Source organism: Oncorhynchus nerka, linkage group LG9a, assembly GCF_034236695.1.
Source record: "Oncorhynchus nerka isolate Pitt River linkage group LG9a, Oner_Uvic_2.0, whole genome shotgun sequence".
Classification (NCBI taxonomy): Eukaryota; Metazoa; Chordata; class Actinopteri; order Salmoniformes; family Salmonidae; genus Oncorhynchus; species Oncorhynchus nerka.
This window is the reverse complement of record NC_088404.1, coordinates 34,136,270-34,150,861: the sequence shown is the minus strand read 5'-3', so window position 1 is coordinate 34,150,861 and position 14,592 is coordinate 34,136,270. Positions and strand designations below refer to the sequence as shown.

Sequence of the window (14,592 nt, the reverse complement as noted above, 5' to 3'; positions counted from 1 at the left end):
CCTGTCTGAGGAAACAGTCTGCAGCTTTATCTCTCTGTAGAGGCATTGTCATCTGGAACTGTTTTGTCAAGATATGTTTTCGCGTTAGCCAACTTCTATGTTCGTTCGTTGTAATGCCAATGTCATGTTTGGCATGACAAGGAGTTGGCATTAAATTTGTGTGAAAGAAAGATGGATGGAGAAGAGAGAGATGTGTGCCTGTGTGTGTGTCTAATCCTTGTGTAAGAAAGAGTGTGTACATTTTGGTGTATCTGTGAATCGTTGACACAGTTCAGTGCTCTGCACATGCATAAAAGACACACACCCCTCCTGTTTTCAGATCTTTCATCTCTCCTCTTGAATGTGCTTTGTTATATATGACAGCTCAGACTAGGTTCAACTGTGTTCTGCCACCTCTGTTCTCTTTGCCCTCCCACCCCTACGGGAGGGCAGCTCCCGCTCAGTCCAGTCCAAGCTCTTCTCTTTCCTCACACCCAATGGTGGAACCAGCTTCAACCTGAAGCTAGGACAGCAGAGTCCCTGCCCATCTACCAAAAACATCTGAAACCCGAGTGTCTTAAATAATCCCACATCACCTCCCCCCTCACACCACTTCCTCTTCCTTTTCCCCCTTTACTAACTCTGACTTTGCTGATAGCTACTTTATTGAGGGAAATGTACTTACTATGACTGTGATATGTGGTTTTCCCAGCTAGCTATCTTCAGATGAATGTAATTACTATGACTGTGATATGTGGTTTTCCCAGCTAGCTATCTTCAGATGAATGTAATTACGATGACTGTGATATGTGGTTTTCCCAGCTAGCTATCTTCAGATGAATGTACTTACTATGACTGTGATATGTGTGTGTGTGTGTGTGTGTGTGTGTGTATGTGTGTGTGTGTAGCCACCATCGTGCTGAACGAGTTGAACTGGACGGAGGCACTGGAGGGTGTGTTTAAGAAGAACAGAGACGATGACCCTACTCTGCTCTGGCAGGTGTTTGGTAGTGCTACTGGACTGGCCCGATACTACCCAGGTAACATACACACACACATACATACACATTGAGGCTATAATATCATTGTTAAGTTACTGTTAACCTTTATTTAACTAGGCAAGTCAGTTAAGAACAAATTCTTATTTACAATGATGGCCTACTGGGGAACAGTGAGTTAACTGCCTTGTTTAGGGGCAAAACAACATATTTTTTAGCTCGTCAGCTCGGGGATTGGATCCAACCCAACACTCTAACCACTAGGCTACTGTGCCTCCCCCCTCATGCACCAACAAGCAACAAAATGAACAGATACTGTTTCTTGCCACTGTAAATACATGTGTACAAACACCTGCACTGCATCAGCCTCTCAGGCAAACTGACATTAGCTGTAACACCATTGCCCATCAGTGTCATTCAAACTTACTTTTTGTTATGTTTTAATTGTTTTACTTTGACCATCATTCTATCCCCCGCCCAACAACTCCACTCCCACTTGTCTCCAGTTCCACATCCCAACCCTCAGCTTCCCTCAACCCATCCCATCTATCTCTGCTGGCCACCCTCTTCAGATTTCTACTCACCATATATCTTTCAGTTATGCTGTGATGTTTAACATACAATATCAATCTATCTAATCGAATAGAATCCATAGATTGCGAGTTGAAGATAAGTACTTTTACTAAGAGTATTAGTATATCTCTCCAGATCTCCCAACAGTACTATTTCTAGGGTCAATTGTAGATCAATGTTATGCATTCAGCCATTCCTGAACCTGAGACCAGAACAGGCGACCTGAGGGCAAAACCAAAATAATGGTATTTTGATTCTGTGTCCTCACAACAAAATCTGCAGAGCGTCGATGATTGTATGCCCCAAATATTCAACATTTTGTTGGTGGCAAGAATTCTATATAATCATTTTAGCTGAAAAGCACAATGTCTTGAATCTTGCGTAATTTTTTTATCAACTCACACACCCTATACCAAATCAAATCAAATTGTATTTGTTACATACACATGGTTAGCCATGTGTACCATGTACCATGGAATTGGTACATCAAACATCTCTTCCCAACTATTTTGCAATCTGTATGGCACAGCTGTCAATATCCTGGTCCTCAAATGAAACTGGTAAACTTTCCTATTTATGCTATTTTTATTCCTCCAGTTTTGGTCCTTTATATTGGGCAGACAGACCAGTTCCCTACAGTACCTCCTCCCGCTGCCACCTGCCTCCTCCATTTTTTAGGTGTCGCTATAATCAATTGCTTATAATCTTGGATTGAGCAGACCTTCCCGTACAATTCTGATAACTCCATGAATGACATAACTCTACCATTCTAATTTACAATATAATTTAAAAACAAAATAGCCTTTTCAAACATCTTTCCCATAAATACGGGTATTTTATTAACCAACATATTTGACTTCAGCCATAATATTGGATGTAATATTTGTTCTATCTTTTCAGGGGGGTGAAATTGAAATTGTAGCCAGCTCTGCAATACTTGTTTAATTAATCATTCATTTTCAATTAATCAAAAATGAGACATGACAATCTGCACAAAGGCAAAAAGGCCATTTTTAAACAGTGGATGAGCTTTCCTTAGTCATCTATTTGAGAATAATTTAGGGTTCAAGGAAAACTTTTCAATAAGTGAAGCTTTTATAGAGTGTTTTAGTGCTTTTATATTTGATCATCTCAACTCACCCAATTCATATTCATTAAATAGATAGGCACGTTTTATCTTCTCTGGTTTAGCGTCCCAGATAAAGCTAAATATTTTTTGCTCATATGATTTGAAAAAGGAATCATCAGGAGTAGGCAGCGCCATAAGTAAGTGAGTAAACTGAGATATGACTATGGAGTTAATTAGGTCAATTATTCCATAAGTAGACAGGTGTTTACCTCTCCATGGTTGCAGGATCTTGTCTATTTTTACAAGTTTCATTGTGGAGAACTTATGTATATATTTTGTGATATGAATACCAAGTATGTCTACTTCACCTTCAGGCCATTATATAGGTAAACTGCAGGGTAATTAAAGATCCAATACGTAATATTGTGCACTTATCATAATTAGGTCCATAAAAGTGATCTAGATCTTCAATGAGACATTGCAGGGATCTAGCTTGTGGACTTAATATAAAACTCGTCACCGGCATACATGGACACCTTTGTTTTAAGCCTGTCACATCTACTCCTGCAACGCCCTTTACTGCTCTTCCGGTGTGTGTGTGTGTGTGTGTGTGTGTGTGTGTGTGTGTGTGTGTGTGTGTGTGTGTGTGTGTGTGTGTGTGTGTGTGTGTGTGTGTGTGTGTGTGTGCATGTACACGCGCGCGTGCAGAGACAGGTGTGCTGGAGTCAGAGTAGATCCCCACCAGCTGCAACCTGTTCCATAATCAAGACCTCTACTAATACTCAACCCTGCCACTTCCATGCTGCCAGATCGTAATCTCTGCTCATTCTGCCTGCTCTGACTCTGGTCCCTGTCTCCAGTCCCACATCTCATCATCCTGCTACTCTGTCCTGGATTCCCCACTCTACTAATCCCTTGGATTCCCCTCTCAACCCCTCTTGTTCCAGCCTCCGTCTCCTCACCTGGTTTCCAGCCATCCGCCCATGCTTCCCCTGACCTGCACTCCATCTCTCCCCTGTGTTTCAATAAATACTTGGTTACTTCATCCCAGTCTCCTCGTCTGAGTCTGCTCTTGGGTTCCCCTGTTCCACTCCGCGTAACAAATCCTTTGATTTCTAATCCTTTAATGTTGTTATTTGATCTGATTTTAATAGCTAGCATTTCGATGGCCAAAACAAATAGATATGGCGACAGCGGGCACCCTTGTTTAACTCCTCTTGACAATTCAAAACTCTCTGAGAAATAGCCGTGATTTACTATTATACACCTGGGGTTGCTATACATTACTTTTACTCATTTTATAAGAGAATGACCAAAATTTTAAAAATCCAGTCTTACTTTATCAAAGGCCTTTTCAAAATCTGCTATAAATACCAGGCCTGGCTTCTTAGATGTTTTATGATGTTCGGCCATGTAAAAAAACTGTCTGATCAGGATGAACAATACCTGGTAAATCCTTTTTATTTCTGAGTGCTATGCATTTCGCTAGTATTTTTGTATCACAACATTGAAGTGTAAGAGGCCTCCAGTTTTTAAGATAGATATTATTGCCATCTTGTTTTAATAATAGTGAAGTCAGACCTTTCCGCTTAGTACCTGACAGACTACCATTTCTATAGGAGTAGTTAAAACAATCTAACAATGGAGCTTTGAGTATATCAAAAAAGGATTGATATGCCTCTACCGGTATGCCATCAAGCCCTGCGGTTTTTCCAGACTGAAAGGATTTAAGGATCCGCCCCTTTTTTTCAATTTTCGTCTCAAATGACATACCCAAATCTAACTGCCTGTAGCTCAGGCACTGAAGCAAGGATATGCATATTCTTGGTACCATGTCTTATATTTATGAGAATATAAGACATTAGATCTGGTCAAATATAATACAAAGAAATAAACGTTAGTTTTTTAAATATTTTTTTGGTACCATCACCTTTGAAATGCAAGAGAAAGGCCATAGTGTATTATTCCAGCCCAAGTGCAATATATATTTTGGCCACTAGATGGTGGCAGTATGTGTGCAAAGTTTTAGACTGATCCAGTGAACCATTGCATTTCTGTTCAACATTTTGCATGAAGACTGACCAATTTGTTTATTAATACATTTTCATGTTCAAAACTGTGCACTCTCCTCAAACAATAGCATGGTTTTCTTTCACTGTAATAGCTACTGTAAATTGGACAGTGCAGTTAGAGTAACAAGATTTTAAGCTTTCTGACAATATCAGATATGTCTATGTCCTGGGAAATGTTCTTGTTACTTACAACCTCATGATAATCGCATTAGCCTAAGCTAGCTCAACATCCCGCAGGGGACCCACCGACCCTGAAGAAGTTTTAATAGCCTCAAAAGGTATTCCTCTATAATTTGGTCTTCACACTGATCTTTCTGTACATTTGTTAATTTTCCTTTTTTTTTAGTATTTGGAAAGAATTCCTTACAGTAATTGTCATTCAGTGGGTGAGGATGAGACGAAAAAGAGAACATCTGTCACGCTGGTATAAAGGATTTTGGAGACAGGCGCATGAATACACAATAGGGATTTTTAATACACCCAAACAAAAGAGTGAGGGTAAACGTTGTTGAACGACATGGGACGACCCCCGTAATACACAATATATATATTTATTTATTTTACTAGGCAAGTCAGTTAAGAACACATTCTTATTTTCAATGACGGCCTAGGAACAGTGGGTTAACTGCATGTTCAGGGGCAGAACAACAGATTTGTACCTTGTCAGCTCTGGGATTCGAACTTGCAACCTTTCGGTTACTAGTCCAATGCTCTAACCACTAGGCTACACTGCATAAAAGCTACACCAGCGCATTGGTACTCACACCACTAACGGACGTGGGAACAATAACCGATAAAGACAGAGGGCACATATATAACATACTAATCAGGGGAAATGGGGAACTATGGGGAGGGGGGGTGGGGGTATTGTAGGGCTGGTGGCCTGGCGATTGGGAGCTTGGGCTGGTGGCTGATGTATCGCTGGTTCGGGTCCCCATTTTTGACCTTGTTGGAGATCTGTCGACGTGCCCTTGAGCAGGGAGTTGACCCTGGTTGCTTCTGTGTGTCGCTCTGGATGGGAGTCTGTTAGATAACTAATGTGATGTAGTTGTTGAGCGGCTTCACTGCAACTATATTATATGTTTTAAATATTCAATGAAAAAATGACTGTATCCTAGTTTCTAGTAGTTTGTTTATACTGTAAACAAAAGCCAGGATTCTTCCATGGTTTCTATATTTAATATACTTAAAGCATTAACCTAGATAGGAGCTAGACCGTATGCATTCAAAAGGAAGTCTGTGATAGTGGTTGTTTCTGAACTCTACTTCATACTGTAGCAGGTGGGTGTATCATATAGACGTGATGAAACAACAACCTATCTTAGACCTAATTGAAGAGTCACATTGTCACAACTGAATGTATTTCATACTATTGTAATTTACTCCTATCAAAAGTAAAACATACTTTAATGTTTGGATGGTAAACTGAAGATGAGTATAATATTCAGCAACTATTTGTTCCATGGTTTCAGTGTTAAATAGGGTATTTAAGGGTATATCAGTTTGGATAGTAAACTGTGTATTGTAGGGATTCTAACCCAGTTTCACAGTACAGTATTGTTGTTAACCCAGACTCTGTGTCCTCTCCAGCCTCTCCATGGATGGATGCTCGGAAGACCCCCAGTAAGATCGACCTGTACGACGTACGCAGGAGACCATGGTGAGGAACCTCTTTTCTCTCTCTCTCACACGCATTCATGCACACCAGAAACCAGATTCTCTATGCACAATACATGTGTATAAGAGTTCATAACCATTGTATGCACTGTGTTTTTAACCTATGTGTGTACTGTGAGTATGTTTATAACCTCTGTGTGTATTTGCTGTGTGAAGGTACATTCAGGGAGCTGCCTCACCCAAGGACATGCTGATCCTAGTGGACGCGTGAGTCACAACACACACTTCACTATTACACTACCTCACAGTAACTATCTAAACATAGTACAGTATACCAGAGTACTGTACCTCCCTGTTGTCTGGCTGACCGTAAGTCTTATTCTGTGGTTTGAATGTAACTGTCCATGTCTCAACAGGAGTGGCAGTGTGTCTGGTCTGACTCTGAAGCTGATCAGGACCTCTGTCGGTGAGATGCTGGAGACTCTGTCTGATGATGACTATGTCAACGTGGTCTATGTAAGTATATATACATTCATTCAATCATAGAGAGAGAGAGAGAGAGAGAGAGAGAGAGAGAGAGAGAGAGAGAGAGAGAGAGAGAGAGAGAGAGAGAGAGAGAGAGAGAGAGAGAGAGAGAGAGAGATATGGGGTTGATTGAGAAGTAATGAAATATAGATTTCTCCATTGTCTCTCTTTAAAACAGGCCAGTAATGAAATGCCCTCTGCTCAATTTGGGGAGTGGGATCACAACTACCCAGTGCTCCCAGGACCACTCAGTACACCAGCCCAAGAGTGCTACTCAGAGAACCATGTGAAATACTTATCCATCACTCTCTTTCCTCTCTCTTTATCTCTCAAAGATGAACTCCGATTGCAATCAACTAGAACCAACTAGAGAACAATAGAATCCTGGTTGAACCCAATGGTTGACAACAACACTGATAGGTTACTGCACCATGTCTACAGTAAGGCATTCTACAGTTGTGTTTACATACACACTGAGAAACCAGTTGCTGTCTCCAACACTGTGGTGATGTATGGTTGGAGTATTGTTGATTTGGATCCCCATTAGCTTTTCAGAAGCATCGGCTATTCTTCCTGGGGTCCACAAAAAAACACACAACATGACAAGTAACAAAGCACTGATAGACAAGAACAGTCACACTCATTTGTTATACTAAGATTTACAAACAATACAACAACAAAAATAATGTGTGTGTTACAGTGTGTCTGTGTTGGTCCCCTCACAGTCCTGCCGTTCAATGATATGTTTTCATTATCTGTTATTGGATTACCTTAAACCAACTGGTCAGATGGTGTCCTCCTAGTACCACATCATGAGCGCATGCTCACTCACTCACGCATGCACTCACACACACACACACACACACACACACACACACACACACACACACACACACACCACACCATCCTCCTGTCCTGTGGGTATTATAACCCGACACTAATTCATTCATCTCTAATATTACCAATGTATCCTTGTTCATTAACAGCAGCCTAGGGACCAAACTGACATTTGGACACACACATCCCTAACGTTATTGGGTTGTCAGACTAATACAGATATCTTTGTCTTAGTGTGTGTGTTCAGCTCTTTTCTCTTGCCAGTTCAGTGTTGTTAGCTAGCCAATTGCAGCTAGGTAGTCCTGTGGCCTAAGTGAACAGGGAGGCTGTACTGGGATTAGGGACTAGAGATTAGCTCTCTGCTCAGTGTAATCTGTAATCCAACCCCAACCCACCTCTCTCTCTCACACACACAGTCTCTATGGTCTCTTCATCTGGGTTCCCATCTATCATCATTCTCCTGATCCACACACACACACACACACACACACACACACACACACACACACACACACACACACACACACACACACACACACACACACACACACTCTCACCGGGACTAATAAGATCACAAGGGGAACAAGGGAATTACATACAAAAACACTGAAACACATTCATAATGGACATACAATATTATACAGTCTATATATACTGTATACTGAACAAAAATATAAACTCAACATGTAAAGTGTTGGTCCCATGTTTCATGAGCTGAAATAAAAGGTCCCAGAAATGTTCCATACGCACAAAAAGCTTATTTCTCTCAAATGTTGTGCAAAAATGTATTACATCCCTGTTAGTGAGCATTTCTCCTTTGCCAAGATAATCCATCCACCTGACACATGTGGCAAATCAAGAAGCTGATAAAACAGCATGATTATTACACAGGTGCCACTTGTGCTAGGGACATTAAAAGGCCACAAATGTGCAGTTTTGTCACACAACACAATGCCACAGATGTTTCAAGTTTTGAAGGACGTGCAATTGGTATGCTGAATGCAGGGATGTCCAGCAGAGCTGTTGCCAGAGGATTGAATATTCACTTCTCTACCATAAGCCGCCTCCAATGTAATTTTAGAGAATTTAGCAGGTCGTACAACCGGCCTCACAACCGCAGACCACCTGTACCCATGCCAGCCCAGGAGCTCCACATCCGGCTTCTTCACCTGCGAGATCGTCAAAGACCAGCCACCCAGACAGCTGATGAAACAATGGGTTTGCACAACCAAAGAATTTCTGCACAAACTGTCAGAAACCATCTAAGGGGAGCTCATCTCTGTGCTTGTCGTCCTCACCAGAGTTTTGACCTGACTGCAGTTTCGGCGTCATCACTGACTTTAATGGGCAAATGCTCACCTTCGATGGCCACTGGAACGGTGGAGAAGTATGCTCTTCATGTATGATTCCCCGTTTCAACTGTACCAGACAAATGTCAGACAGCGTGTATGGCTTCATGTGGGCGAGCGGTTTGCTGATGTCAACGTTGTGAACAGAGTGGCAGTGGTGTTATGGTATGGGCAGGCATAAGCCACGGACAACGAACACAATTGCATTTTATCGATGGCAATTTGAATGCACGTCACCTCATGTTTCAGCATGATAATGCATGGCCCCATGTTTCAAGATACTGACTGGTTTTCTGACCCACACCCGTACTTTTTTTTTAAGTATCTGTGACCAACAGATGCATATCTGTATTCCCAGTCATGTGAAATCCAAGGGTCTAATGAAGACATTTAAATTGACTGATTTCCTTTTATGAACTTATATAAAAATATTGTTTCATGTTGTGTTTATATTTTTGGTCTGTGGAAATATAGGAAATGGGGTGGAGATGTGGGGGGAGAGTCTGGTTGAGAGAATGCCAAGAGTGTGCAAAGCTGTCAAGGCAAATGGTGGCTACTTTGAAGAATCTCAAATATAAAATATATTTTGTTAGATTTGTTTAACACTTTTTTGGTTACTACATGATTCCATATGTGTTATTTCGTAGCTTTGATGTCTTCACTATTATTTTACAATGTAGAAAATAGTAAAAATAAAGAAAAACCATTAAATGAGTAGGTGTCCAAACTTTTGACTGGTACTATATATGTATGTTTTTGTCATTTAGCAGACGCTCTCTTGGAGTGCCAGATGGGCGTGTTTGCACTTTTGGGACTATTCCATTGGTTCCATTCTGCCACGCAAGCTCAATTGAGCGCAGCTAAAGTCTCGGATATGCTACCCATGGAAATTCTCACATTTACATGAATACTCATTATGCCCACTAAATTGTCTCATGCACTGGATAAGGCTATGAAGTATCTCCTAGCATGAATTAATTAGACATATATGGAGGAGAAATACTTTCTCTTTTACACACCTCCTCTCTCTCATCCTCTCCCTTCCTCCTTTCTACCTCTTACTTCCTCTTTCTCTTCCTCCCACCCTTCTTCTCACCCTCCTCCTCTCCTTTTAATAGATTAGGTGATTAAAGAGCACATTGTAGTGTGTGTGTGTGTGTGTGTGTTTCCATGCTGTCTCCTAAGCTCAGTCTGCATGTCAGGCAAGCGAAGCCTTGAAATTGCCTTCCAGTCTAAGTGGTGTCTCTGTCACTCAGTTAGAAACATCAAAGTTGTCACACGAATGCAGATACATGCGCACACACACACACACACACACACACACACGCATGCATGCACATACCTAGTCAGATTCTGCTAGTCTCCATGGATGCATGTATCTGCTGTCCCCATTTTCTGATTAACAGGCACATTGATTGGTTCAGATCGATGGGTTGCAGCATTGTTGAGAAAGACAATTGTACCATGGCTATTCTCTCTGCATTGTATTATTACTGGGATCAAAACAGTGATATTGTGTGTCAGTAAGTATGTCTTATATCTGTAGCCTCCCCCATTCTAACAGGTACAATACCTCTACTCAGGTCTCAGAGCACTCAATCTGGAGCATCTGTTGATTTGGCTGCCAAGGTGTGTGTGCGTGTGGGTGCGTGTGTGTGTGTGTGTGTGTGTGTGTTATTTCCACTCTAATGAGAGTGTGCTAGTAGAGGGAGTCTTGTTTCCATGGTACCAGATCATGAAGTTGAGAGGATGCAGAGTAATTCGCAACACTTGATGAATGTGTTTGTTTACCACTGCATGATAGTAGTCATGGCCAGGTGTGTGTGTGTGTGTGTGTGTGTGTGTGTGTGTGTGCATGCGTGCGTAAATGTCTAACCTCTATCTGTCTCCCTCTACCAGTTCAACACCAGGGTGAATAACACAGCGTGTTTTGACCACCTGGTCCAGGCCAACGTGAGGAATAAGAAGATCCTGAAGGATGCGGTTCAGAACATCTCTGCTAAAGGCATCACCAACTACACCAAGGGATTTGAGTTTGCCTTTGAACAGCTCTATGCAGTAAGAGCCCCTCTGTTTAGAAGTATTACACAGTTGTTACATTTAGGTATAATGACAACCCTCCAGCAGATGTACATTGAAGTTTCAGGAACATACTTCATGTAAAATGTACAAAGTGTCACCTGTGAGCTCTGCTCTTTCTCTTATGATAGATTATGATGAGACACTGCCCTCTGCTGGTTATAGCGGGTATGTCTCTACTTTCTAGCCCAGTGACCAACAAGCTCCTGGGTGTGTAGGATTTTACTCCAGTCTTTTACTACCCTGATTTTAGTCATCAGCTACTCAGTAGTACCTTCCTAAGCACAATCAGGTGTGTTAGGATTGGCAACCCATATTCTCTATATGGCGTGGTTTCTCTGTACAGACTAACATCACTAGAGCCAACTGTAACAAGATCATCATGCTGTTCACTGATGGAGGAGAGGAGAGAGCGTCGGCCATACTGCAGAAATACAACGCTGACAAGAAGGTACAGTTTCAACACACAATACAATGTATAATCCACCTAGTCGGAGACCGATAGTAGTAAATATGGAAAGCAGGTCTGAATGATGAAGGGAAACAGAGTGATGGCTTGTTTGGATGTTGAGGGAGTATTCTGTGTGCTGATCCTATGGTTTATACAGGTGGAGGCCAGATAATCACTACACTAACCCACACACTCACTCACTCACTGACACACACACTCACACAAACACACACACGCACGCACACAGATCAGTCTCAGTTACTGTCAGTCATCCTCTCTAGCAGATATGAAGTGTGTGATGATATCTCTGCCAAAGCTGCTCTTTCTGCTCAGCACATGAAAGGAGACTGTGAGGGTGGGAGGTAGAGAGAACATGGTAACACCATCCTCAGCCCTTCACAAACCAATCCCTGTGTACACTGTAACAGTAGTCCTTCCCACTAGTTAGAGTTGATATTCTATGGCCCATAATAACCTCTCAGACACAGTACCTAACTATAGTTTTTAACTTCTATCACACACCCTTACAGTTCAACGTGGATGTGTCTTTAACAGATACACACGGCTCTGTGTTCTAGGTGCGTATCTTCACCTTCTCAGTGGGTCAACACAACTATGATAAAGGTCCAGTCCAGTGGATGGCCTGTGCTAATAAAGGTAGGATACCATGTTGTTGTTGTTTGTTTGTGCTAAACATTAAGCACTGGTAGTGCTGTGTATCATTTGAGTTTCCATGTTGGGTCTGCTTATGTAGATAGCTAATGTCCTGATCTTAGTCCTTTGTCTATTTCTCCCAGGATACTTCTATGAGATTCCCTCTATTGGAGCCATACGCATCAACACTCAGGTGATAATAAGCATTCTGCATGAACTTGTGTTTGTGTTTGTGTTTCATTTATTTCGATGTGTATGTGGTTGACTTTGTCTTAAACGTGTGTATTTGGCGGCAGGTAGCATAGGAGTTAAGAGTGTTGGGCCAGTAACCGAAAGCTGACTAGGTGAAAAATCTGTCGATGTGCCCTTGAGCAAGGCATTTATCCCTATTTGCTCCTGTAAGTTGCTCTGGATAAGAGCGTGTGCTAAATGACTCAATTGTATTCAAAAGAGTCTATTTGTGTGTTGTAGGAGTACCTGGATGTCCTGGGCAGACCCATGGTTCTGGCTGACCAGCTGGCCAAGCAAGTCCAGTGGACTAATGTCTACCTTGACGCTCTGGTATCACATCACTTCTATCCCACAATGCATCTCACCAAAATCTACCTCCACGCTGGAGGTTTCTGGAACCCAATAACGATGACTTACATTTAGCTTTCTTTGTCTGTGTGTGTTAGGAGCTAGGTCTGGTCATCACAGGAACCCTACCTGTCTTCAACAAGACCAAGTATAAAGATGAATCGGGTTTAGAGGTAATCCGCACACGCAAGCAGGCACACACACACCAATTCTTTCTTAAAATAATCCAATCCCAGCATTAGACACCAATAGCCTCTAAGTCAACATGACTCTTACTATTCAATTTGAAATGAAAATGTTGAACTCCCTGGATCTTTCCCTCTCAGATTCAGAACCAGTTGATCCTAGGGGTGATGGGGATTGACGTGTCACTAGATGACATCAAGAAGCTCACACCGCGCTACACTGTGAGTGACACACACACTAACACACCAGAACACTCCTTATTCTCTTAGTTCCGTCTCAATGTCAAGGCCTTTTCTCACCAAATGTTGATATTTTTGTCCAAATTCCGAAAAAATACAGATTTGGTTTTAGACACACTAAAACCATTCACAACAAGTCTGATGAGCTTTTCCCTCCATACAGGCTTAGTCCATTTTAGGAAACTTTCTGAATGGACATAGAGAATTAGCGAACTTATACGCGCACACATACACACCTAAAAGGGCCCATCAATCAAAGCCACCTGAGGCGTATCTCACTCAGACACATACGCAAATCACATTTCTTCTTTCCCAAAAAACGTATTAAAAAACTTGCCTTAGCTTCAAATCCTTTCTGTCGGATATCAAAAACTAGCCTCCATTGTAGGATAATGCAAAATCAATGTAGCTTATCTTAGAAATGGACAAGGAACGTTTTAAGGGGGAGATGTAGGCAGCTGTGATATAGGCTATATGAAGATGAAATTGACAACCATTAGAAAATAGAAGCACGTAACCTGTCTATAGCCTAATGATCAGCCATTGATGAATTTTAATGAAGCAGTGGGAGGTTATGTATTTTAATTTGAGTGCTTTATCTAAATAGGCGGACAGTTTTTTGTCTCTTCCTTTTAGGGTTGCCTATAGCACAGGTGGCCGCCTAGATTCACTTTAGCAGGCCAATAATATATCACTATATTAACTTCTAACTTACACAACTCTCTGTTTACGTCACTGTTCCCTTCTTGAGCAATTTGCGCATCTCTGCTGGCAACTCCCCTGGCCCATCTCTTCCCCCTCATAGCTCTCAAACGAGCAGCAATATAGTTTGAAACTTATTTTGAGCATTTTTTAATAAAACTAATAAGCCCTATTAGAGGAGAGAAGGATAGATCGATCCTCTTCGTTGTTGAATGGCTATAAAATAGGCTACATCAGCGTTTCCCAAACTAGGGCTCACCTAATTTGAAAAAGGGGTTTTGAGAGAAACGTTGAAATAAAATAAATAGAAAATAGTTACATCGGTAACCTCGGTAGCCCTAGATGGAGTTGTGATGAACGGAACGGTTTCTGTTTTCTACCTACTAATGTGTCTCTTTCTATTGAACCGTTTAAGCTACAAAATATTATGACCCCGTCGCTGAAAGATAAGACTCTGAGACACGTATGGTTTCTGTTTCCTTCTACAAGCTACGCAGGACTCGTTAGAGCATAGTGGACCAGGCACAGAATCAGGCTGGATGAAGAAGAACATCGTCACTAGCTAGGGTCCAACTGGTGACCAATTTTCATACAAATATTCTAAAATCTGCATAAGGAATGCCGTTTCCCACCAGTGATGTTTCCACCAAACGGTCTTGTTGCAGATAAAACCAGTGTGTGAT

General features: G+C 41.6%; 1 protein-coding gene across 4 annotated transcripts in view; it reads left to right on the top strand.

The window, feature by feature from the left end:
- Positions 1-14,592, top strand: part of LOC115125157 (voltage-dependent calcium channel subunit alpha-2/delta-1) — a 191,920-nt gene that overhangs the window by 90,456 nt on the left and 86,872 nt on the right. For all 4 annotated transcript variants that reach the window (XM_065022513.1, XM_065022511.1, XM_065022512.1 and 1 more), the window contains exons 7-17: positions 888-1,019; positions 6,282-6,351; positions 6,525-6,575; positions 6,725-6,824; positions 10,919-11,077; positions 11,445-11,549; positions 12,128-12,206; positions 12,347-12,396; positions 12,675-12,764; positions 12,881-12,955; positions 13,109-13,189. In XM_065022513.1, the coding sequence (XP_064878585.1) occupies positions 888-1,019; positions 6,282-6,351; positions 6,525-6,575; positions 6,725-6,824; positions 10,919-11,077; positions 11,445-11,549; positions 12,128-12,206; positions 12,347-12,396; positions 12,675-12,764; positions 12,881-12,955; positions 13,109-13,189 (992 nt within the window). The remainder of the gene's footprint in view (positions 1-887; positions 1,020-6,281; positions 6,352-6,524; positions 6,576-6,724; positions 6,825-10,918; positions 11,078-11,444; positions 11,550-12,127; positions 12,207-12,346; positions 12,397-12,674; positions 12,765-12,880; positions 12,956-13,108; positions 13,190-14,592) is intronic.